Source organism: Electrophorus electricus, chromosome 4 (assembly GCF_013358815.1).
Source record: "Electrophorus electricus isolate fEleEle1 chromosome 4, fEleEle1.pri, whole genome shotgun sequence".
Taxonomy (NCBI): domain Eukaryota; kingdom Metazoa; phylum Chordata; class Actinopteri; order Gymnotiformes; family Gymnotidae; genus Electrophorus; species Electrophorus electricus.
In genome coordinates, this window is record NC_049538.1 from 5399757 (window position 1) to 5425142 (window position 25386).

The 25386-nt window shown below is 45.2% G+C and overlaps 3 protein-coding genes across 8 annotated transcripts; 1 reads left to right on the plus strand and 2 right to left on the minus strand.

Moving 5' to 3' along the window:
• Positions 1 to 1359: 1359 nt before the first annotated feature.
• Positions 1360 to 13848, minus strand: prkacaa (protein kinase, cAMP-dependent, catalytic, alpha, genome duplicate a). 6 transcript variants are annotated; one of them, XM_027026773.2, is made up of 11 exons: positions 10748 to 11057; positions 8265 to 8271; positions 6589 to 6650; positions 5957 to 6085; positions 5569 to 5667; positions 5295 to 5377; positions 5071 to 5197; positions 4043 to 4138; positions 3676 to 3798; positions 3316 to 3480; positions 1360 to 3117 (listed from the first exon to the last, which is right to left on the minus strand). In XM_027026773.2, the coding sequence occupies exons 1-11, from the start codon at positions 10922 to 10924 to the stop codon at positions 2992 to 2994; spliced, it is 1194 nt and encodes a 397-aa protein (XP_026882574.1). In that variant the 5' UTR covers positions 10925 to 11057; the 3' UTR covers positions 1360 to 2991. The 6 variants fall into 6 exon arrangements, with proteins under 6 accessions (XP_026882574.1, XP_026882572.1, XP_026882573.1 ...); XM_027026771.2 differs by lacking the exons at positions 8265 to 8271; positions 10748 to 11057 and adding an exon at positions 13278 to 13848; XM_027026772.2 differs by lacking the exons at positions 8265 to 8271; positions 10748 to 11057 and adding an exon at positions 10412 to 10647.
• A 1108-nt stretch (positions 13849 to 14956) lies between these two features.
• Positions 14957 to 19532, minus strand: asf1ba (anti-silencing function 1Ba histone chaperone). The gene is made up of 4 exons (XM_027026782.2): positions 19023 to 19532; positions 18546 to 18661; positions 17198 to 17374; positions 14957 to 16758 (listed from the first exon to the last, which is right to left on the minus strand). Exons 1-4 carry the CDS (start codon positions 19129 to 19131, stop codon positions 16573 to 16575), a joined length of 588 nt encoding a protein of 195 aa, XP_026882583.1. The 5' UTR covers positions 19132 to 19532; the 3' UTR covers positions 14957 to 16572.
• Positions 19533 to 20255: 723 nt separating this feature from the next.
• On the plus strand, positions 20256 to 24810 carry crb3a (crumbs homolog 3a). Its single transcript, XM_027026784.2, has 4 exons — positions 20256 to 21178; positions 21649 to 21851; positions 23184 to 23218; positions 23361 to 24810. The coding sequence occupies exons 2-4, from the start codon at positions 21764 to 21766 to the stop codon at positions 23565 to 23567; spliced, it is 330 nt and encodes a 109-aa protein (XP_026882585.1). The 5' UTR covers positions 20256 to 21178; positions 21649 to 21763; the 3' UTR covers positions 23568 to 24810.
• Positions 24811 to 25386: the final 576 nt, after the last annotated feature.

Genomic DNA, 25386 nt, shown 5'->3' on the forward strand with positions numbered 1-25386 from the left:
TCTTGTACATGCTCTGACAAAGTATATTAATAGGAGATAGTCCTTCTCAAATTTGCATGTTAAAAATATAGCACTGCAGCCAAGCCCAAGTCTGTCAATTTAATAGGGAAAAAAAGTACTTCAGTAAGATTTTCTAGAACAGTTTTTTTTGTTTGTTCTTTCCCAGCACACAAGCTATACAAAGCCAAGAGGTGGCGCTGCGTCCCCTGTTTGGACATCCATTTTAGCACATGCTTAGGAGTAGTTAAAAAAAGAGAGAGATCTGTGATGGTTCATGTTCGCCTCTAGGTGGCACTCAAGAGTAAAGTGAAAAACTTTTTCCCCCTCTTTCTTTTTCTTCTTTTTTTTAAATTTTTTTATTTTTTTATTTTTTAAAGGAAGAGTTCTAAGCAACCCTTCGGTCCATGACAGCTGGTCACCCCAAAACTGTACGCCCCACCAAAGTAAAAGCCCACAGGCCAGGGGTTTGGCTCTGCACGCTGCAGGCCTCGGTGACGTCGGCTTCCCACGGAAGGAGACTGAGAGAAGCAAAAAAACCAAAACCAAAACACCAAAAAAAAAAAAAAAAAAAACCCACCACTGAAGCATTTCTCAAATGGCATCCTTTGCACTTGACAGCCATTTGGCGTCGAAAAGAGATCCCTCCGTTAAGCCAAAGAAATATAAACAGTTGCTTCAAAGGTCTGGTTTAAGATGGCACCAACTGTGAGCCTGGTGAACATTCAGTGAAAGTGAATAAACCTATGCAACAATATTAAAAAAAAATAAAAATAAAGGATAAAGTGAGAATCCTTAGTTACATCACATACAAATCACAGAAATGCACAATTTAGTAGGAGCAGTTAGTATAAACACCTACCAAACAGCATGATGGTGACTACTCTGTGACTACAGACAGCAAAAGTAGGTGACCGTTTTCAAAATTAATTAAAACAAATTAAATCACAAATATTTTGTATTATTGCACATGCTGGGGCACTGGGAACATCACTGAGTTACCTGGGTTTAGATTGTCCTGCATCCTACAGTTAGAGAGAGAGAGAGAGAGAGAGAGAGAGAGAGTGTGAGTGTGTTAGAGAGAGAGAGTGAGAGTTAGAGAGAGAGAGAGAGAGAGAGAGAGTGAGTGTGTTAGAGAGAGAGTGAGAGAGTTAGAGAGAGAGAGAGAGAGAGAGAGAGAGAGAGAGAGAGAGAGAGAGAGAATGAGTGTGTTAGAGAGAGAGAGAGAGAGTTAGAGAGAGAGAGAGAGAGAGAGAGGGGTCCCCCCTCCCCTTCCCATGTTGTCATAGAACTTTAGCTTCTCACAGGCCATAAATTAAACATGGGGGTTCAGGAACGTTGCCTACTTCTCTTCTATACAGATCAAGCGCATTTACGAGAATGTTCTGCAGTCAGCAAAAAAAACAAAAACAAAATTTGAAGCACAAGCATAGTCCAGTGATCTGGGCTGAAGTGTTTCAGTTAAAAACAACGCAGAAACATAGCGGCATGTAATGTGAAAGTTGACTAAAGGTTCTCTCAGAGGGCATTATAAAGACAGTAAAAAAAAAACAAAAACAAAGCAAAACTACACCCCCCCAATCCCTTACCGATCACTGTGAGAATGTAAGAACAGAGCTCTCTGAACTCAGACTGTGAACTGCATGGTGAGGGAGCATGGTCATATCTGGAGCAGGAACACACCAGAGCCTCAGTGCAATAGCACACACCTCCCCTAACATGTTGGGGTGAAAATAAGAACATGCACCATTTGTACACCCCACCCCCAACCTATTTTATATTGGATGTTTTACAGTTAGCACATCCATCAGCTCCAACCAACATGCGCATTGTGTTTGAACAAAATTTCACATTCTTTTCCATTCTGTCATTTAAAGGGAGGATTTGTTTTCGGGGCAAAAAAACCCATTTAGCCTTCAAATGCTCAGACACTAACCAAAAAGATTAAAATAAATAAATTCAACAGTGTCGTGACTGCAGTTCACCGCCCAGCACACGCATGTGCTACAAATGAGTGAGAGCGCACACTGCCGGCTATTTTATGCCACCGAGCTTCTGCACTGCGGCTGCCGCAAACCCCACTGCTGTGTAGGGTCGTCCGAAGGGCTGGTTGGAACCAAGCACGTGGTCAGAACCAAGTGTCCCAGCACTCTCAGCTGCAGGGAAAGCCTCTGTGTGACTAAGACGGAAGGTATACGTGTGCTTTAAAAAAAAAGGCAGCAAAATGGGGAAAAGAAAAAAGTCACACATCAAAGCTTGAAAAGAAAGAACACCCCAAGAATGACTCTCCCCTGATCAATAACGTGTAGAGCAGGTGTGAACATCGCGTGAGCAGTGGGAATTCTGCAACGGCCTTAAAAAAAAAAAAAAAAAAAAAAGGGTTGGTGGTATGGGGTGGTCATGTAGCCAAGCTTGGCACAAGAAAAGGTGGGGCACGCCACGACAACGCCATACTCAATCGCCGCCAGTGCAGGCGGGCTGGCATGACTCAGAATGCCCCCCCCCAAAAAAGAGAGAAAAAGAAAAACAAACAGAGGTAACCACACAGCAGGGTGGAGGACACCGAGCCAGGCTCAGCTGCTGCACCTACCAGAAGCGAAACCCAGCCCAGTGCCGGAGATGAACCACCACGCCCCGCTGTCCACCAGAGGGACAGCTCTACCTGGAGCACCCCGGCTACAAAACCAGAAGGGACAAGCTAGAAACAAATGGGTACAATTGAAAAGGATGAACCATCTTGAAAGGCAACACTGTTGGCTCTCTCTCCTAGGATGTGTTATTTTTGTTTGCTTGTTTGTTTGTTTTTCCACCTTCTCTCTTCGTCTGTGTGTGTTTGGGGGAGGGGGGGGGTCTACATCAGTGTTTTTGATGTTGTTACTGAATACAAGCTCAGTCCAGTCTATGATCTCTCTCATTCCGCTGCCCCCCGCCCCCTCCCCCACCCTCGTCTACGTCACTCCGTCGCTCTTTCCCCTCCGCTGCTCCTGGCTGGGTCTAGAACTCCGCAAACTCCTTTCCACACTTTTCTGTGAAGGAGACGCGGATCTCCTCTTCCTCGTAGTCGTCGAAGTTGCTGGTGTCCCCTGGACCTTTGCACTTGGGAATGAAGGGGGCCTCCACCTGCAGAACACAGAGGTGTTACACTGACTGCCTGACCACAAATTATTATTATTATTACTATTATTATTATTATTATTATTATTGCGGAGTTTACAACTGCCTACACTATCATAATGAAGCCAATGATATTCTAGCTGACTCGAGACTTCCTGTGAAGCAGTACGTTCAGGTCAGGTCAGGCAGAGCTCTCGCACGGACCTTCCTCTGGTAGATGGCGATCCAGTCGGTGGTGGCGAACCACTTGTGGCCCTTGATGTCGTTGACGCCGTTCTTGAGGTTGCCGTAGCGCTTGGTCAGGTCCACCTGCAGCAGGTTACGTAGCAGGTCTTTCAGGTCCGAGCTGAAGTGGGAGGGGAATCGCACCTGGACAGGGAGGAGATGAAAAGAGCCAGAGAAACGTTAGGCGAGGTGGAGATTATCCCAAATTAATTTATACAAGTTCTCAAGTGTTTTGCTGACTACCAATTTTTAAAGTCTCTGTTGGACATTATACATATCGCCAGAACTGATGTTGGACAGCAGTGAGGTGGCAAGAGCCAATCGCTTTACTCCACTCACCTTGCCCGAGACGATCTTCTCGTAGATCTGAATTGGCTGATCGGCGAAGAATGGAGGGTAACCGGCAGCCATCTCGTAAATCAGCACCCCCAGAGCCCACCAGTCCACTGCTTTATTATAGCCCTGAGAGAGAGAGAGAGAGAGAGAGAGAGAGAGCGCGAGCGAGAGAGTGAGAGAGAGAGAGCAAGAAAGAGAGAGAGAGCGAGAGAGAGAGCGAGAGCGAGAGAGAGAGCGAGAGAGAGAGCGAGAGAGAGAGCGAGAGAGAGAGCGAGAGAGAGAGCGAGAGCGAGAGAGCGCGCGAGTGTAAGTGGGCAAAGCTGCAGCATCCAGATTCTCTTGGGGCTCGTTAACGGTGGGCACTACCCACTTTGCTGAGGATGATCTCTGGTGCCAAGTACTCGGGCGTGCCACACAGCGTCCAGGTCCGGCCCTTGACTCGCTTGGCGAATCCAAAATCTGTCACCTGGGAGCAGCAGGGGCACAGCGTGAAATCAAAAGCTAAGTGGTGTTTTTATCTCCATCTTGAGGACATGCTGAATTTGTTTACAGTGGACAAAAAGCTACCATACAAACAGTGTGCCTCAGTTGTGTTTCAATTGTTATGTAACACTAATTAGAATAAATTGCTCTAAAATATGTTTTGCGTCATGCTAATTCTTATTGGTTTTTGGTTAGCAATGTAGCAATACTGCAGCTAACATTCTGCAGCTAACATTCTGAAACTGACACCTGAGGGCTCCAGAGCTGTGAGGCTTCATCTTAGCTTCTCGCTTAGGGCCGAACGTGTTTTTATGTCAAAACTTGGAGAACATTTCCTGGAAGCTAGTTTAATGTCACTGAAGTAAAATGTCAGCATGTAAAATTCTGAATGTAAAAAAGTAGCAACATTTTGCCTTATAAACACTGTAAAATACATAAGGTTAAACTGTCTTCACAGACCTTTAAATAAGTCTGTATACTGCAATCCCCTTGATCTGCCTGACCCAGATTTCCATTTGTACTTAAAAATTAGGAGGCTGGTTGAAATATTTGTTGACTGGTTCATATATTCAAGACGCCCTGATTTTAAGCATGTGTATTTATGTCTCTGACCAGCAATGACTGAGTGCGAGGCCACTTTCTGTGTGTCACAGTATACACCAGTGGTTTTTACACTGTGCAGTGGAGTGTATTAGGAGCCTCAACGCACTTGCTTAAACTCCCAAAGCCCCTGATAATTAACTGAGGTGCTGAATCAGGCAAGTCAGAGCAGAACAGGACTGAAATGAGCTGTCATTCAACACTTTAAATATGCAAATTTCCAAGTGCACACGTGCTGATGCTTGTGTCTGATCTATCAGTTGAGCTGTCTGCCGGTGTGTGCGCGCGTTCTGTATTCTGTGTATGCGCATTTACCTGTATGTAGCCCTGCTGGTCTATCAGTAGGTTCTCAGGCTTCAGATCTCGGTAGATGAGGTCGAGAGAGTGAAGGTATTCAAAGGTCAGAACTATCTGGGCAGCATAGAAGCGAGCATGGGGCTCACTACACAGAGGGGAAGGGGAGAGAGGAGGACATCTTTAAATTATCTGATTCATCAGCAATCTTCCCAGTGAGGTAACGGCGTGATGCTCCGGCTTACCTGAATCTGCCGATTCTCCTCAAGTGAGAGAACATCTCCCCTCCTGGAACATACTCCATTACCATATACAGGTTACTATTGTCCTGAGGAGTCCAGATCAAAGAAGACACAATTAGACAAAACATCAGTCCTTATTACACTGAAGAAACAACAATAATAATTAAAATGAAAGTGATTATGGGGTAACTAACTTTTGCCCACGTGCGCACGCGAACACACACGCGCGCGCGCGCACACACACACACACACACACACACACACACACACACACTACCTTGAAGGAGTGCTCCAACCGTACGAGAAAAGGGAAGCTGACAGCCTGTAGGATGCGTTTCTCATTCAGTGTGTGTTCTATCTGTTTCAGCTTGACCACCTGAAGGACATAGCCAACAGCTTCTCAGTGACACCGTCAACACCACAACCATCCCAACACTTATATCTAAAATGCCCTTACACTCTACATTCTCAAATGAGTGTATTGGCCAACAGCCAATCAGCCACACCCAACAAACTTCCAATCCCTTACAGCCAAAACAGCCAGGAAGCCACACCATACCCACAATCAAACACACAACCACACAAACACTTCTCAGCTCCCAGACTGGACCCATAACAGCCAGCGCCCCCTGCCTGCCATTCTCGGTTCCATAACGCCAGCTCACCTTCTGTTTGTCAAGGATCTTCATGGCGTAGTGCAGGCCTGTTTCCCTGTGCTTGACGAGCATGACGCGGCCAAACGAGCCTGTGCCGAGCGTCTTCAGCCTGTCGAACTGCTCCAGGGACGCTGTGTTCTGGAGCGGCAAGACGGGAGGTAGCTCAGTTAAAACGGAGGCCATACACAAAAGAACATCGATCTCAGCACAGTTATATTTACAGCACTTAGCTAAACCCTTTATCCAAAGTGACTTACAATTATAATTAAGGGCCTCTCTCAGGGGCCCAACAGTGGAAACTAGTGGCAGTGAGGCTTGAACTGACAACCTTCTGATTACTAGTCCAGTACCTTTACCTGAGCCACTAAGCTTATTATAATATTATAAGACAATTATAATATTATAAGACAATTGAAAAGGTTAGACATCAATTAAGAACAATCCGTTATGAACAATGAGTTGAACAATCACAATCTACAGTTGACACAGGGTGACGTATCAAACACAGTGCCTACTTTTCACCAATGGCGCACACGCACAACCAACCATATATCTAATACTGGATGTGTGAGTTCTCATTTCTTTGACACTAGATGTATGCATTTTCTCAGATCTTTCCATAAAGGTGGGGCCAAGATTACCTGGGCAGGGTTCTCCCATTTCTTGAGGAAATCTTCTTTGGCTTTAGCGAGAAACTCCTTCACTATGAAAGACAAACAAAGCAAAGTTTCCTGTTCAAATCATCACAGAGAGATGCGTATAAAGAGTCAAAAGCCAGTTATACCTCGTACAAGCTATGTTTATATAGGACAAGATCATTGTCTGCATTTGGGTTCTCCAGACAAATGTTTTTTGGTGTACAACATTTACAACACAGCTACCAGTCAATCGGTCAGCAGAATACTGATATTTCTTACAATATTATTAAACTTGTTTACCATGGGTAATACACTACTGGGCTTTTACCTTCAAGGAATAAGCAGGAACACAATCTTGTCACGTCACTGTCACACCAATGACATCATTTGACTTTTTATTTTTTGGTAAACTGCCGAATTATTGGAAAGGGAACATTGCTAACAGTGCAATCAGCTGCCAGTGTAAGTTTGGGCTTTTTCTAATAAGGTGTCATAAAATCGCTGCTGCCAGGTGGCCGGTTGTGAGTACATCAACAAAAGAGCACACATGTAAAACACACAAGATGGACATTTAAAGTCCTCATTGGCAGAGAACTCGGTGCTATTTCTGGGATGACTGTGGGACCGTGTGTGAGTTTCTGAGTAGGCCCTAATGATCTGGAATCTGACCGCTAGCGCATTATTGTGGTCTATGGAGAGATTACTTCCCCTTTTGGTTCTGTTGGGTGTTTTAAGCCTGTAACTATCTCTGTCTCTCTCACTTCCTCTGCTGTTAAAACCAAATCGACAGCAGTTATCTAACACTTCCTGTTCCCACCATGACACAACAAGAGCAGACTGAGATCAATAGCATCTGGCACTGTGTGTACGTGTGTTTGTCTACACAGCAGAGCATCATCAAAGCCTTAAAAACAACTGAACCCCGAATTAGTACTCCATCAGTAACTAGGTGTGCCCACCTGTAAACACACACACACACACACACACACACACACACACACACACACACACACACACACACACACACACACACACACACACACACACACACACACACCCTTCTGCATGCAGAACTACACACAAGCTTGCTTATCTTTATTAAGCTAACGGCCGTGTGGGAACTCAGTGTGCAGCAATCCCCCTCCCCCTCCTCTTCCCAAGGGTTCTGCGTGCCATGGGCCCTCCTGGGAGGGGCCAAAAATTCTCCAGCACATGGGGCCAAGCTAGCAGGGGTAACGGAAACCCCTCCCCTCAGCAATGGAGCGCAGATGCAGGCGGGGACGTGCCCCCGTGGCGCTCAGTGGCCAAAGTAAAGATGCAAGGGGCTCGGGGGTGGATCAGTGTGTCAGCAGCTCAGGCTGCTGTTGTATCACATGCACACACTCACCAAACTAACTCCTGCTGCCTTCTCTGCGGCCACACCCCTTCCTCTATCAGAACTGCTCACACACACACAAACAAATAAACAGTTTTGACAGGGTTGCATTCTCATTTCTGTTCCATTCAGATAAGGGCTATAGAATCCGGGGAGGGTGGGCAGCATGCGGCCAAAGTTTATCCAGAATATTTAGAGGAGATTCTCCAAAAACCACAGTACAGACAAAAAAGACCCCCACATTCTGGCTTTAACTGCACACTTACACACATTTTTTTTGTTGAAGGACTTCTATCTGAAACACTCCAATTCTCTGGAAACCTTGTGTACTTTATTACAATTTTGACTCTCTCTACATCTTTTACTACATCTCACTGCAGTTACTCACCTGAAATCAAACTCAACAGCTCCCGCCAACACTCTGGCTCTAGCTCCAACGGCATTAGGGGAGTGCTGCTTGTCTTTAAACTGGCCTCTCTTTCAACTCGCAGCCATGGCTACCAGAGGGAAGTAGCAGACTGCCACGGTGGGTTCTCCCTCCCTCCCTCGCTCCCTCCCTCAGGGAGCGTGGGAGCGTCCTAGGCTCCCACCGTCTCAGCTGCCCGAGACGAAGGCTCCTGCATCCCTCTGTGCTCCTGCAGCTGCACGTCAGCACTGTCCCCCCCACTCCACCCCACCCTAAACAAGCAGCATCACGGTTCCATGGTCCCCTCTGGTGCAGATCCGTGCTCGATCGGTATGGATATCAACTTTACCACCAAGCTCCGCGCTCTGGATTTCTCTCGTGCCGTTCTTCCTCTCTGAGTCGCCACCCTTTTTTCTCTCTCTCTCTCTCTCTCTCTCTCCTCCCCTCCCTCTATGGCGTCAGCTAAACGGTGCATTGCCTTTGCTGAAGGTCTATACAGATTTTACCCAGGCCGATCAATCGGACTCGTGTTCCGTTTGTATCAATATTTATTCTGCACACAAAGTCGCCGTAATGTAGGACACACAAAGCAGAAAGCAAACACTCTCGTAAGCATGCCCGTACACAAACACACACACACACACACACACACACACACACACACACACACACACACACACACACACACACACACACACACAACTATATTGACCATAAGAGAGGCCTGGTCACCAGGGGTGGAGCCAAACCATAATGGCACAGATCATTTCCAGCAAGCCCCCGAGGTGATAAACAGTGCTTGTACTGGACCGATAGGGGTCAAGGCGAAAGCCAGTGAGTGTTGATCTCAGTACTGCCTGAGTGCTTGGTAAAATCTGCGTGATGTGGATGTGCGCACAGAGATGGCCATCCCTGCTGGTGCTCAGACTCCACGCTGCCACTTTGCCATCGATCAACTGCATCAGCGGGCTCAGCTCCCAGGCCTACGAGCCTCTGCAGAATTCACACCACCAGCGTCGGCTAGGGCTGCACTGAAGAGGAGTTTACTTGAGCGCCAGTATGCACACACGCGCGTGCGCACACACACACACACAACCACAAAAATCAAAAGCAGCCCTTATTTGCAAAGAGCCCCAGGCAATGCAGCTTTTAGCCCTGATGCTATCTGGCCCCAAGCACACCGGCTTGGTGGAGACTAGTGAAAACGAACGCGTTCCAGTGGGCCCCACCACTGGCACGGTCTGAAGAAACATGACCTCTTTAAGGGAAGTCCAGGAAGCGAAGGGCAGGCAAACAATAAAACAGCTGCCATTATGCAAGCCAAAATGAACTGTAGCGTAGAGGGATATTTATAGACACTTTAAGAGCCCCGCCTTGACAGCGTGTCAAATCACAGCCACACTTGCAAACAGGCAGATGTGGGCTATGGAACTTGCCAGTAAAGCAATCTGAGTAAGCAAATCTCAAACGAGGTATCAGGGGAAAGGTCAAAAAGGCCAGAGTTTGATGACACTGCTACGACTGGGCAAGTAATTGTAAGAAGGTATAATCCTTGCAATACGGTTAAAACCGGCCGGAATAATTTTGTCCAAAGGAATAATGTTTGCTGAATTGTCTGAATGCTGTGACTCGTCAAAATAAGCAGCGGAATAAGCAGAAGACATCTGGAATGTCTGAGGTTGTTCAGGATGTACAAAGCATAAATAAATGAATAAAGTCAGAAGGCCAACTGCCATAATGTAGCCTTAAGCAATATTGATTTTTCAGACGTCAACATCATGATACCAATTTAAAAACAATATAACGTACAGCCCCAGCAGGCATCCTACAGTCTTCTGAGGCTTGCACGCCGAAGCAGAAGAGTGCCGAGTCCCCACAAATCAGGAGCCACTGAAAGGTCACCGGGGAGACAGTCACACAGCCTCCCTGGAACCCTGTGTGACGCGGTCAACGCCAGGCAACAGAGCAAACATTAGGTGGTGAATAAAAAGAGCTTTGTGTGTGTGTGTGTGTGTGTGTGTGTATACGCATGCTGCCAAACTCACATCAGTCCAACGAGCTTCCACAGCAAAGTGTATTAAATATTACCTAATCCAATCCAATACCTAAAAACAGCTCCATCTTACAGGGTCTCGTCAGCAGAGAATGATGTATCTCCTTATCAAGACAAAAACAATAAATTTAATAAAAATATGTTCCTAAATATTGGCTAACTTGTGACCAATCTTGCAAGTACTAGAGAACAAGAGATTACTATACATGTTGCTTCACCCTCTCTCTTGGTCGGCTCATCCTTCCACAGTCCCACCCAATCACAGTCACTGGGCATAGCATCAGGCCCTGCCCATTACAGCAAACTGCATAAACCACTTACTAGAAACAAAGATCTCTGGCTTATCCCGGACCCGGTGGTGACGGCCCGGGCCACTGCCCGAGTCCCCAAGGCAGGGTCCCACCTGCTGGAACAGTCTCCCCACCAGTCTCTGCAGCACGGACATGCTCGAGTCAATATCCAGCTTGGACAGGGGACATGCAAACTGGCAGCACTCATGGCTCATACCAAAAGGTACTTCAGGCAGTACCTCCTCTTGCACGAGACTCCACACAGTCCTCACTCCACCATGTGTGTGCAGAGGGTCCCATTGTAGGTCACATGGCTGAGTCCCTCCACTTCCTGTCCCCCACCCTCTTCCTGTGCCCGGAGACTTCCTCAGGCGGTGCTGTAAGCCAAAGTCACTGTTCTCTCTTTTTCTCTCCCTCTATCTCCCCCCCCCCCCCCCCCCCAACACCATCCCCCGCCCAAAGGGAGCAGCCATGTTGTTCTCTCTGGCTGTGCCTGCAGCGGAATGTGAGCCTTACACGGGGCAGCAGCTCCAAGTGCAGTCTTTGCACCTGTCTCTGGGGATCAGGGCATCCCACCCGCGAAAAGGACGAGAAGCACACTATGGGCAGAAACTCCAGCCGCCACCCACCTAAACAGGGGCTGCAGTGGAGCACAGCCAGGCGTTCGTCCTTCTCCTTCACATTAATGTCCCAGGAACAAGTGAATCTGTCAGTCTCGTTCAAATGACATTCAGCTGCATGCCAGTAGAAAGCTGCTCTTCACACATGGGCTCAAGCAGCGGCTAGCCAGGCTCCTTTCACACATCTCTGTCCTGCCACGCTGCCAGGAAGCTACGGCTCAGACGAGACCGACCGCCACTAACCCCTGCCTGCCAGGCTGGTGGGCAGACGGGACACACACAAAGGAACAGCCAGCTACTCTAGTTTGGTTTTTACCTCCAGCCATGCGGGTGTTCAGTAGACGTTACAGACTATTACACACCACAGGGAGTGGTGGGCTACACTGAAAAATCATACCTTTTTTTACTTGCTGGCAGCAAAGTTGGAAACATTCAGGCCATACGGTTGCAAATCGCCTCTTAGCCTTTATTTTGGAGTTTAAAAAACAACCACCACCACAAACAACAGAGCAAAGGCAGCATAGGGCTGCATCTCAGGGTGCACACAAAGTGGTCTTGTTCTGAACTCGAGTCATCGCATGATGTTCAAGGGACTCCCTGCCGCCAGACACCAGCCCCCGGGGAAAAAAAAAAAAAAGTTTGGTTTTTTCCCCCCTCCACGAGTGTCATCATATGAACCCGCCTTCACAACTCCTCCAGTAGTGATTTGGGGGAGTCCTCCTCCCCCACCCTCCAATCCCACACCCGTCCCTTCCCACACCCACTATTAGTCCTATGAGCTTTTGCCCAATCATAGAATTACAAGCTTTTCAGGTGTTCTCAACTTAAATCCCCCTCAAACACACACGGAGAAAGCAAAACTGCTTTCTAAGAGCTACTTATGCAATGGGAGTTACACCTGAATACTCCACTGAGCCATCTAAGAATAGCAGTGGGCCTTTAGTTCACAGTAAGTTAGCTCAAAGTCTTAGAGTGAGGTTTGCACTACAGTACCCAGAAACTACAGCATTTGCTACAAGTCAACTCCTCTTTGTCCATAGCAACCCCATGAACTGCCTGACAAAACAAAACAGAGCTGTGTTACTGCACCAATAAAAGTGATTCGCCCAAATTGGCGTGTGAATACATACTGCATTGTAACCACATATGCGACCATGTGACCCAACATCAACTCTGCCAAGAGCAGCTTTGCTCTCTAATCCAAAAACACCTCAAAAAACAGGTGAGCATTAACATTTGGCCTTAATATTAGTTAAAAGGCCGGCAGTTAAGAAATATCCTAAGAGAACTGCTTAGCTCCATGTCCTTCTCACTAACTGCCAGCAAAGTCCTGATACCTCAGGTTCCTCATATCAGCACTTCCTAATGCCAACTGACCCATGCCAACATGCCACATACACACATACAGATAGTGTCCTTTCTGAAATCTTTCCAAAACAATAAATAAACTCCACTCATTGCAAGGCACTTCTAAGAAGCAATGCAAATAGAAACTAAGAGAGGACCCTATAAGAGTTCAGGACTCTTTAATCTTATTGGCTGGAGATTTGATGAGCTTCAACACACATCAGTATTGTGGGAAATCTTCACACTGAAGCACCAAAACATAATACCATATTACCAAAGGTTTTTGTTGGAATTTCCTAGTTTCTATCCGATCCAAAAGCTTTTAAGCAAAGTTTTCAAGATGCCCATCAAAAATTATTTATGGTGCGCCATTCACTCGGGAAGTTCTGTTCTGTTCCCCGAAGAGTTTGGAGATGGAGAAACATCTGTGCCACATCAGGCCTTCGAGGCCGTCAACCATACAGCATCCTCAAAATGTCACGATCATTTGGTGACTCTTGACAAGCGATACAACGCCAAATGTACCGAAACCACGTACTTCCATAGTGCGTTCCACAGTCTATCTAGACAGACAGTCCATCGTCTCCAGAAAGACACTCACCGCTCTCCATCTCGTTGCCCTTGTTCTTGGCGGTGGGCGCGTTGCCCATGATTGCAGGCCAGGTAGGAGATCCCTCGGTTCGGCTTTTCTTACAAGTCTTCAGACCTCGTCCCTAAGTGAACATACGATTTCTGGTAGCGCTGCACTGGCTAGCTAGAGTTGTTCGTAACCATAACTAGTCGACTCGCCAAGCGCCACACACCGTGTCCGCTGCTAAAGCTTCGCTTTACCGATAATAATCCAGCAGGTTCGGCTAATGGTAGCTAGCTAACCTAGCTAACCGAGCTAGCTATCGAACGCGCGCCAGCTAGCTAACAGCGCGTGCTAGCGGACAGCGCGTGCGCGCTAACTGGCTAGTCTCGCTCTCTCTCTCTCTTCCTTTCTCGCTCCCACCAAAGGCCTTCGACTTTTCCTCCTTACTGCACGACACAGCCGTGTTTCCCGTCGGCCGGTCGCTTCCTTAAATGTCGTCTGTGGCGTTACCGCGAACGTTTCAGGCTCATGCAGCGATCGAGTCTTGTAACAGTAACTGTCTTGTTGGCATAATTCGACAGTCAAACCCCACCATTAATCCCCCAGCCACAGCTACTGGGAACTCCTGTTTTACACAGAGCCCGCCTCTGAACGTTTGCTATTGGGCACTCTACACGTGACGTTTTGCTACATGTCGCCGACTATTGGATGCGCGACCAATCGTTTAGGGCAGGAGGCGTTATGATTCGTCAACTGATATCGGTCGGTACGATTAGATTCCTCCCCCACAAACTGACAAATAACGTCACCTATTTTCATTTTCATTTAATATAATTTTATTTTTGTAGGGCTTTTTTGTGATACATGTTACCTACCGAACGCAGAAATGGTTTAATCATTAGTAGGAGATGACTCTCAGAGATGTAGAGAACCAAATGGCCTTGCAGACCCCTCCCACCAGACTAATCAGTGATTGGTTGCGTGACGTCAGGACAGCCTATTTTTAGAATGTTGGTCAGAATTTGCGGCACGCGGACACCCTACGTCTAGAATATTAAAACGTGATGTGTTGTCCAAGGCTACAATGGTGAGATCGTATGACTGGTTGAAATACAACCTACATTATTTTGTTTAGGTAGACGCAGAGCAATGCATCATTATATTTGACCACAATACAATCAGTTTTCAATGAAAAGGGAAAGGTCGTTTAGTTTAAATCATGTTATGGGCATCACACCTGACAACCTTTTAGTTGCTTGCACGTTCTTGCATAAAACTGCACTAAGGGGATCAATAATTACCCCAGTGAACTATGTTTAATAACACCATTGTAACTTGTCTTAGCACACAAGTATTAGACTAGTGAAGTAAAAAGTCAAAATTGAGATGAAATTAAGTATCAAGGCTAATATAAGTACAGATAATGAGATCAAATGAGACAAAAAAAAGCATTAAGGCAGCAACACTCTGAGGTCTTGTCATAGATGCAGCAATAATCCATGTTGCCTAGCAACAGCAAGCAAGCAGGACCCCTTGCTCCAAAAATGGCGAGGGAGGTGAGCTCCTGCATAACACAGCACTGATGTTTTTTTATGAATGAAGAGGAGGGGAAAAGAAGCAGAGCTGTACTTACACTCTTCATCTCTCAGGCATTAAACTCGCATCCCTTCTTTGCACAACTGCATTGCCGTCACTGCAACCACGAATTAAATTAAACAGAACTCAAATTTATTTTACGCTTTTTACATGTTGCCACAAATCAGCTTTATAGAAATTACATATACACAGAGTCCAATTCCAGTTCCATAATGAGCAGGCCAGTGTGACAGTGGCAAATAAACACTCCCGGAGAACATATGGAAAAAACCTTGAGAGGAACCAAGCCTCAGAAGGGGAACCCATCACCTTCAAGCTGACACAGAATAGCAACTTTGTAACACATAATGAATAAAGTCTCTTTTACTAATAACTTTAAATAAACTTTATAAGACTAACATTTCACAAAGGTGCTCAGATTATACAGTGAGAACCAATTAGCACTATTAAGTCCAGAGAGTAATCAACTAAACAGTATAGTAGAATTGATGGCAGTGGTGACTGGCTATTCACTGAAGTCTCCATGGCATCCACAATCTTTGACCTTTTCAGGAGAGAATTTGGAACCTACAGATAAGCCATTACCCATTACTGGTTAAGGTACAGTTGGAAGGTCCACAGTGGTCAGGTAAGCAGGGCCACATCTTCCGGGTCAAGCTTGCATCAGCATGAGATGAAACAAGAAGCAGCTGTTGCGTCATCTCCAGTGTCAACAAATTAGTGCGAGAGCACGAGTGGCAGGATGACAGCACCAGCCTGTCTACCTTAACTCTCCATGTCCAAGAACCCGAACATCTGCATGATTTATACAACACGAAAAACATCATTTCCACACTTGATGGGATATGAATGAAAATGCTCCTCCTCCTGCCAACTTGCATAAGTCAAGGTATTAACAGATAACAGTCCCTTGTGACCCAAGACATGACGGTTCTTAATAGCAAATAAATTCACTTAGATACGGAGGAACATGGTCCTGTAGAGCTTTGTATGTCAGTAAAATAATTCTTCCTGCTGCATTCTGGATTAAATGAAGCTTGTTTGAACTCTTACGAGAACATCCAGATAGCAAGAAAAACAGCTTTCCCTATAACAAAAGATATTTATTTATTTGGAGAGCTGGTATACAAACAGAAAAAAAAAAAAAAAAATCATATATACAGTATAATACAACTCCATTGGCAAACCATCTGTTAAAAGTGGTGAATCATGTTATCCACAGCCCTTACTACTCAATACTGACATGACACGATATTTCTAAGCCTTCTTAAATAACTCTGAAAACTTGTCAGTCTGATGGATAGTGGTTTAATGTCAAATGCTGTAGCGGCTCTAACGTGGCTCCAGCTGGTTCAGACCACATCCCAGTGAGCAGACGTAGTGGGTGGGAATGGAAAAGTCCTTCTCAGCACTGTGTGCCCACCTCCTCGGTTTGCTAATAGGCTCGAGTCTGCAGGTAGAATTAGTCAATTTAACTGGGTGATGCGAAGTCAGGGCAGGACTAAATGTTCTGAAACTGATGGTACATAACTTGGCAAAGAAAGAAAAAAGGTGCCAGTGATTGTTTAAGCCAGTATACTGAACATATCAGGACCTAGACTGAAACCCAATTCCAGAGCCGAGAGTGAGGCTTTCAGAGTCAGCGTGTCATTGGCATGTGGCCTTGGGGGATCTCACGTGCGCACTGTTAAAGGTGGCGACTGTTTTACAGGAGGGCCACAGGGCTTTACAAACAGTCCATGGAGTTGTCCGGCATTAATCCGAGAGCCTTGCCTGGGGGGCATGCGGGGGGCAGCATGGCGTTAGGGGCAGGGTCGACGTTCTCAGAATCCTCCATCTTCTCCGAACCGCCCTCCCAGTTGATGTGGAAGCGGGTCACGCGTGGGTTTGAGGCCAAAATGTTCCTCTGGAGCTGAGGAAAAAACAGTGAAGAAGATCTGATTATACAGAGGTCAGCAGGGCCCCTAAAAGTGAAGTACTGGGCATAAGGCTGACCCAAATATTTTTAATATTGCACATTTATTAAAATAAACAAATCTTCCAAGAAACACAGACAAAGGGTGTAATAAGAAAATGCATTTAATGGCATATAAGGTCTATCTGAAATGTCTACTGGAACAGCCAGTAAAGCGAGATGATGGCAACCTGTGTCACTGGTTTGATTCCCAGGGAGCCCATATTGAAAAATGTAGAATTGTAAATCCAAGTTTCTTACAAGTCTTAAAAAGACAATAAATGTAAACCGTTGGTGTTGTCTTAGCATTTGTTGTTGTTTTTTTTCCAGATTCACAATGAAAAGTTTTACCTAAAGCCTTCAATGAAGTTCAAAGAGAGACATCCCACGTCCTTACCTGCCCATAGTCAGGTTTGAGGGGTGGGTTCTCCCTGAGCTCGGCATCCGTGTACTCGTTGTTGACGTAATACCCAATGCGGATAAACTCCTGCCCTCTGTACGTACACGTAATCAGGACAACAGTCACACCCACGGCGTCACTCTCGGGTATCAAGGAAGGGACCGGCGCATCCGCCTGGTGGTGCACACGACAGTGCCAAGAGTAGAGTTACATTTTCTCTCATGATGACAATGAGAAACACTATCATGCACTGGCCCAAGCACTGTAGGAATCAATGAACCACAATCTCCATTTTTAAAACTTATTTACCAGAATTCGTTTTAAATATTCCAAATTTGAAATAATTCTTGACCTGTTACTGAGTGAGAAACATTTATGCCCTTAAAATGTAACAAAGGCTATGCCAAATCAAGGTGCATTTTTATAATGTGAGCCATTCGGTATGTGTTGTGGTCTGTACGGCTCCACTTGATGGACCACACCCCAAGTTCGGCAGTTGGCTGCGATTGGACAGTGACTGCATTTTCATTGTGTTACAAATAGCACACTGTTCTTGACTGAAATACAATGATGTGTATCTTGTTTTGGCATGGTCACAACAGCACACAGTGGAATGCAATACAGTTGATTGCATTTCAAGGTGGTTTGCATTCAGTGGTGACACGATTTCAGCATTTCATTCATTAAATATAAATTCATAAATAGTTTTTTTTATTCTCTTAGCGATCGAGCGCCTATCAATGCAATGACCTTTTACCTTACATTCTGCCACGTTTTCAGCAAATCACTGTATAAATGCAGTCCTGTTTGCATTGCAGTCCACTGTGTTCATTGTAATGACTGCATTTCAATGAGGCATGTGCGTTTCGAAGTGGAACACAATATGGTTGGGCCTTGAAAACACTTCAAGGTGGACTGTATTCAATTCTGACATGAATTAAGCTTTTTAAAAAAAAGCACATCTCCATGTATTGTTTTGGTAAAGAGGCCGAGCAGCAAACTCTGGCCATTTGCATGTGCACGTGATGAAGACAACAGTCACACCCACAGTAATATGCCAAAAGATTTGATTTTCATTCTGGCACTTATTCTGCGTGTTGTTACTGAACAGAAATGTCACGTGTGTATTGCATTTCACATTTCCCCATTGTCATGACTGCATTTCAACCGGGGCAGGAGTTTCTTTCCCCACAAAATGCAAACTAAAAAATGTTTTCATACAGTCCAGAGCAAAAGACCTTAAACTGAACTAATATATCACATTTTACAGTTACAAACGAGGCAATCAGGGTCTCCTTTCAACAGGCTTACACGTGACATTCATCTTTAGGGTGTTCCGACTGACCTGAAACACGAACATGTGCCGCCCTGCGGGGACTGGGCCTACCAGGACCGAGTCAAGAGTCTGGTCATACTCTTCACTCTCGGCTGAGCCCACGTATATGATTTTCCACTCGAGATCTGGAAGAGAAACACAGGGTTGGACTGTATTGGCTGGCTGGCTGGCGACCTGCGACAAACAAACTCACGATTCCCAACAAAGTTAGCGAAACCATAAACCGACCGAGGTAGTTCAGAGATTGGGTTTCATACCTAATTGATATAAGCTCACCACATAGTGTTTCTACAGACTGTAGTTTACACGTGTTACTTTAACTACACCAAATCAAGGCCATTACGTGTGTAGAGAATTAGAGTTCAGACACTAGGAGCGTTATTTCAACATCGCGCCATCCTGTTCACCTAGTTAGCTAGCTAGGACAGCACAGGCAAGTCAGCTCGGAGAGTAAAAGATGTTAGACTCCACCAGAAAGCCGCTCACCTTCTGGAAGGTCCTCCATGCACTCAAACGTGATCTCAAACTGGAAAGGATTTCCAAAGGGGCTCGGGTTGTCCAGCACGGCGACGTTTAGCACCTGCACCTTCGCCATTTGCTCTCACCAGCCAAATCAAGCCAGAAATAAAAATTACGGCCGCCACAAACAGGAAGGGAAGAGATGAGGAAATTATAGAGGAAAAAAGCCCCAAAATTCTTTAATGACCTTTTAAAGGCCTGAAAAATTCAGCAAGTGGAAGTAGAAGTAACGTCAGCTAGCGCTAGCTTAGCTACAGCTAGCTGCTGTTCCGCGGGCACTCGGGGTCCGATGCCAAGATGATGTCGCTCTTGACTCACTCTTCCCAATAACTTAAAATAGACCACTACACGACCAAAGGCTTTAATTTAAATAGTATCTTCGTGCAGCGCGACGCTGTAGTAATTTCAATCGACAATAAAAACCTACGGTATGCTCTCCCGCCAGTACGTTCAGAAAATTTCACTAGAGCGTAAAAAAGAGAGGCTGCACTAGAGGCTGATTGGCTCGCTAACCGGATGTCCTGGGTTTACTTGTTGCTGATTGGACAGCTGTGCGTCCGGTGCATCCCACTTCTTTGTTGCGACGTTAATCATCGGAATTACTGAAAGTGCTGGATCAGAAAATGGGATTAGACTAATGTAAACAGAATAAATCCGAAAATATCTGTTTTACCAGCAACCAGTTAACTAACTCAATCAATTAATTTTTAGATGTCAACATGTTTAACAACTTCAAATTTAGTGAAGCAGATGAAATACAATACTACTTTTTCATGTGCTAAATAAAACCTAAATATCACAAAATGTCGCAGATTCCTGCCTTAGGATATTCGTGTTTATCTGTGTACTTTATGGCTCACAATCCTCTGAAGGTAGCAAAACGCTTACATCAGTAAGAAGCCAATAACAAGTCTTGGTTATTTAACATGTAGTGATTGGTACCTGAGACTGCTGACCAAAAAGATTTATGGGAAAGAACAAATTAGGTGTGAATATCTTTACTTAAATTAAGAAAATCCTAGGTCAAATCCAAACAAGCATATCAGTGTCTGTCTGTCTCTGTCTGTCTGTCTGTCTGTCTGTCTGTCTGTCTGTCTCTCTCTCTCTCTCTCTTCCTTACTCACTCTCAAGAACTCATCAGAAGTTGTTTTTGCCTTTTCCCACTATAAGTCTGGAAAATAAATAGCCGCCACCAAAATACAGTTCTTAATACATTCTTCTTTACAAGAGGCCTATATCTGTAAAAACAAATCTTTGCGCTTATTGCCTAACAGTTGCTAACTGGTTAATAATATTGTCCAGAAGGAGGATGGATTAACGGTATTGTGGAATGTCAAACATTTTTGAGCCCTCGGAGGGTTGAGATTAACCGCCTGACCGGATAGGCTCCAGCTGGAGGTCGCAGCGAGAGTTGCGCAGTACCTGACAAGCAACGAGGCTGCTTCGGCAACTGAGTAGGAAATAAATGTGCCGAACATATTAAAGCCCTCGAGTAATATTTTTTTTTCGGTTGTAGAGTTCTAAATAGATATTTGGAAATCTATTTAGCTTTCAATATACAATAGGTATAGGACAATAAGTATCATGTACACAAAGAACTACAAATTAAACTAAAATAGTCCGAGTATTTTCAAAATACAGCAGAATAAGGTTCTTAAAATACATCCGACTATTGTTCAGTGCAGAATGGAATCCACGCGTCGCTCCAGTGGGCAGGTGGATTTTTACGCGAGCTGAACGCGCACAATGGCACGTCTGTCTCGAGCCACAGGTTGTAGCTGAGCTCAGGTACTGTAATATGAGCCCAAACCATGTGATCACCAGTGGGAATTTAGGAGGAAGAAAAAAAAAAACATCAACGTATGTGTTGAATGATCTCGACATACCCGTGAGTACGTATGTGTTTCGCGAGTCGACCAGGACCAGGACAGAAGCCGGCGAGCAGCGTTTGGCCACAAGCAAAATGCCCGTTAACACAAAACACGAGTGTGGAGGCAGATTCGCTTTAGTAAACGAATTCAACTGTTAAGGTGAAGCGGAAGCGACCTATGATCGGTCAAACTGGATGTACCTTCCTACTGAAACCAGAAGAGCCCGAACGTCTTTGGAAAGTGCGCGGACAGGTAAACCGTCACACAGATTATTTCACAGTCTACCTGTAACCTGTTGTGTTCTGTATGCGTGAATTTTCCCATTCATAGTTGTGACAGAGAGCAAATATTTGCCCAGTGCGTTGCAAACTAAATTAATCCGGAGGCACGTAGAGCATCACCTTTATTTTGCATTTCTGTAAGAGCAACACTGTAAAATCCACACTAATAATCCACATTAATAATCCACATTAATAGGCTTTTAGTGTTTCCCCTAGGTGTTTGTAGCTGTGACTCGTGCATAATTCTGCTTTGTTGGAAAATTTTGTCAGTAAATGGAAGGAACCAAGGTTCTGTTTGGATCAGTGTAAACAGATCTTCCTGTTCTTTTAAAATCATTCAAACTTGGAGTTATTAGCTGAACACCTGATCACGAGGTTTCACCTAAACAAAGCAAAACTACGTCTTAACCTAGGTGTGTCCTCTGTCCTGCTGTTTCTCAGAGCACGCCACCAGTGTTGTGGTCCTGTCAGGGCTTGCCATGGTGTGTTGGTCGCTGCTGATCAGTGCGCCCCAGGCCTGAGCCTCTGGGTGGATGAAGGCAGCGTTTGCCTACAAATGGACTCCACTCCAGCCACAATGGTGCAGGTGTGGTTAGCCACAGGGAGTGCTTTGCTTCTAGTTATTGGAACTGCGTCGGCCCAGGGTGAGTCACAACCGCCACTCTAGCTCAACACTCTTCCGAAACTGTAGGGCATCTTTACAAGGGAAGAAGCCTGAATTATGAATCACACACAGACACAGACACACACACACACACACACACACACACACACAAAACAAATAGGAAAAAACCTGAGCAGAATTACACTGGAGTGACCTGAACATACAACACCACAGCTCAGTGAACATGAGCAGATATTGTCTACAGCAGCTCGTACAAGCGCATACATGCTGGTTTGTTTTAGAAACGCTAGCCGTTTTGACAGAGGAAATGTTAAGTACGCCCCTTACACAGATGCTTGGAGAAAGAAGAAAAGATAAGCCTACGGCTGTACCCAGTCAAGCTGTGTAAAGCCTTGTCCTAGACGGAAATGTTGTCCCATGGAAGTCCCTGCACACGACTCCTAATCAGATATACCAAGTTTCTGTGTTGCTCTATTATTTTAGCGATCACTAATATGAAAACTTACAGTAACTTAAAAATATCAGTTGAAAAAAGTATTGGAATATTTTGGAGACGCTGATGCAGCAAAGAAACGGCCAACGAGAGAGAGGAAGGCAAGAGGAAAGTGAGATGTTAATCATTTACATGAGTAAATAATCATCCACAGAGGGATGAAGGTGCACTGAGATAACAGAAATAAGAAGTCAGTGGGAATGTGTTTGGTCATATGCTACTTCAGTTGAGGTGTTCTGTTTGAGTATCTGCTGAAGTTATAAACTGGAGACTTCTGATGAAACACATGCTTACGTAATACTTTGTGTTTTCAACATTTTTGCCGTAAGTGTGTTCAATGTAAAAGACGTCACACTCGACAGAGGTTCCTATCCAGTGTGATTTGTATTTATCAGTATGACATGATATGTGCTTCCTGGGAACTGAACCCATGACCTTGGTGTTGCTAGAACCTTGTTCTACCAGCTCTACCAGGTGAGCTACAGGGCACTAGGCAGGTTGGCCCTGCTGAATGCTGAATCATCCTGTAGTTTTGGCCAGGCCTCCTCTCCCAGGGGCACTCTTTGTGCATGGCTTCTTGTTTTCTCCTGCTTGTTTAAAGCTGCCCGCCCAGCAAGCCGTGTCGTGGTCTAGAACTCTGTGAAGTCCCTCGTCAGGCTAAGACATTAGAGCAGCTCCGACTCTCCAGACTGGATGAACATTATGACCAACAGGGCAGTGAAACAGTTGTCATGGCGAATGTGGCAGTTATGACGTTGAGAACAGTGGGCCACTAGACTGAGTGGATTTGTAATGTACAATGCACACGTGACAGATTGAGTTGGTGTCTTTATCTCATCACCTCCCTGTTTTTCACAGAACCTACCACAGTAACGACTACAACTCCCAGCCCTGTGAGTAAATATCGCTAAGATGTCTTTGCAGTTATCATAAAAGCGCAGTGTGGCTGGTGTGTGCGCACGTGCGTGCGTGTGTGAGTCTCACCAGTACTGCAGTGGCCCAGCTGACTGACCTCCGTTCCTTGCCTGTGTACAGGGGCCCAATGTTGTGGCGATCGTGGTGCCCATAGTGGTGGTGGTGGTGCTGCTGCTAGTCGGGCTGCTCATCTTCCTCTTCTGCGTGGTGAAGAAGAAGCGGCAGACAGAGGGCACATACCAGCCCAGCGCCGAGGAGCAGAGTGGGGCACGCAGCGTGGAGGTGCCCAACACCCTCAAGCTGCCCAAGGAGGAGAGACTCATCTGAGGTGCCCGGCAGCCACTCCCAGCTGCCGTTCCCCCGCCATGGTGCTGCTCCTGGGCCTGGCCCGCCACCACACCTGCCTCCCTCTCGCTACCGTAGGGGAAGAGTCCATTTCCAACAAAACGAACATGATTATTTTCTAATGAATCGCAGAAGCACATGAGTGGGACTGGGAGGCGTTTCTGCACAGCTGAAGATGGGAACGGACGCTCTTCTTAAAACACCTGGCTCTGGTCTGGAAGACTCAGACAATCTAGAAAACGCTCCCCGCAGGAGTCCTGCGGACAAACACAGACTGCTTTACCAGACTAGTCCATCTGAAAACCCTGCAGAGATCCTAGGGTACGGGCAGGCACAAACGTATGCAAGTGGTCTTGCAAACAGTCTGGCTTTGAACAGACAATGACCAAAGCTATCTGGGCTGATTAGTTCATAGATGTGGTACAAAGTGCCAGCAGCATCTATAAGGAGAGCCTCCAGAGGTACTTACCTTGGCAGTTCACGACGCACTCGGTTTTTCCTGTTCTTAAGAGTATATTGTTACAATTTCATTTCAGATTTTTAAGCGTTGATTGAAGTTGCTTTGATTTGCCTGATGAAGTATGTGTTGTGTAGTTCAAAAATGTTTTTCATATAATTTTTAAAAAATCTATAATTTTAAAGACGTTTATCCAGATACTCATATTGATCTAATGTTAGCAATGCCGATGCTGGAAGCATGATGGTCAGAGATGAAGTGTTCATCAGGTTCTTTATACCAACAGTGATTGTTTACCTCAGTTTTCACCATCAACAGAATACGTGCAACAATATTTATCTGAAAACTCCCACAGTACAGCAATGAATTGTATCTAGGAAATACATTATTTAATCAAATACTACAAATTTAATCAAACACATAATGAATATACTTGAATTATTTTCTTATCGCAGATTCTTTTTAACCTGTAGATATTTGATCCTTTCATTCATTCATTCATTCATTCATTCATTCATTCCCTGTCATTCCTTGTTTCCAGTCATGAAGAGTAGATGTGTGCTGTGTATTAAGTCCTTATTTTTATGTGCAGTCAAATCGTAGCTTACCCTTATGTCCAGCATTTCCCGTGATAGTCTGGACCATGTTTGTGAACGTACACTGCAGCTGTCTCAAAAAATTGCTTGTCTAAACACTGATAAAGGAGAGAATCACTGACCTGAGCCTGCTTCTCACAGCCTTAGACATTTTGTCAAGGAGTTTTATAAGTATTATTATTCTACTCTAGTAAAGTATTTCACTGATTACAAAAAAAATAAAATGGATTTTATTATTATTATTATTATTATATAGCAAAAAGTGCCTGCATTCAGAACTTACTCTGTGAAGTTAAGGAGTGCAACAAACCCTCACTCCATTCTTTCAGCTTTTTAGTAAATTCAGCGTCATGACCGCTACTGTTTTTTTGTTGTTGTTTGTTTGTTTGTTTTCTGAAGCTCCTTTGCATAACTTTACACAGTTGTGAGGTACAGACTAAAGTCGTCCAGATCGGCTCCGCTAAAGGGTTCAGTGTGGCAAGTGCCTTGTGCTGAAGAATGCTGGACATTGTTGTGTTGGTAATGGCTTCTTTGATAACGTGTAGCATTTTGTGAATACCGCTGAAGGATGTCAGCTAGAATGCTGCTGACTGAAAAAATAGTTCACATCTTTGATTATATAACATATTTGTCTTGAAAATAGTTTTGGGGAAACTGCACCGTCTAGTGATCATGTTTTTTAATATTTAGATTATTCACAAGGATGTTTATTTTTTGTTAGGGATTAAGGTTTGGATACCTACCTTGC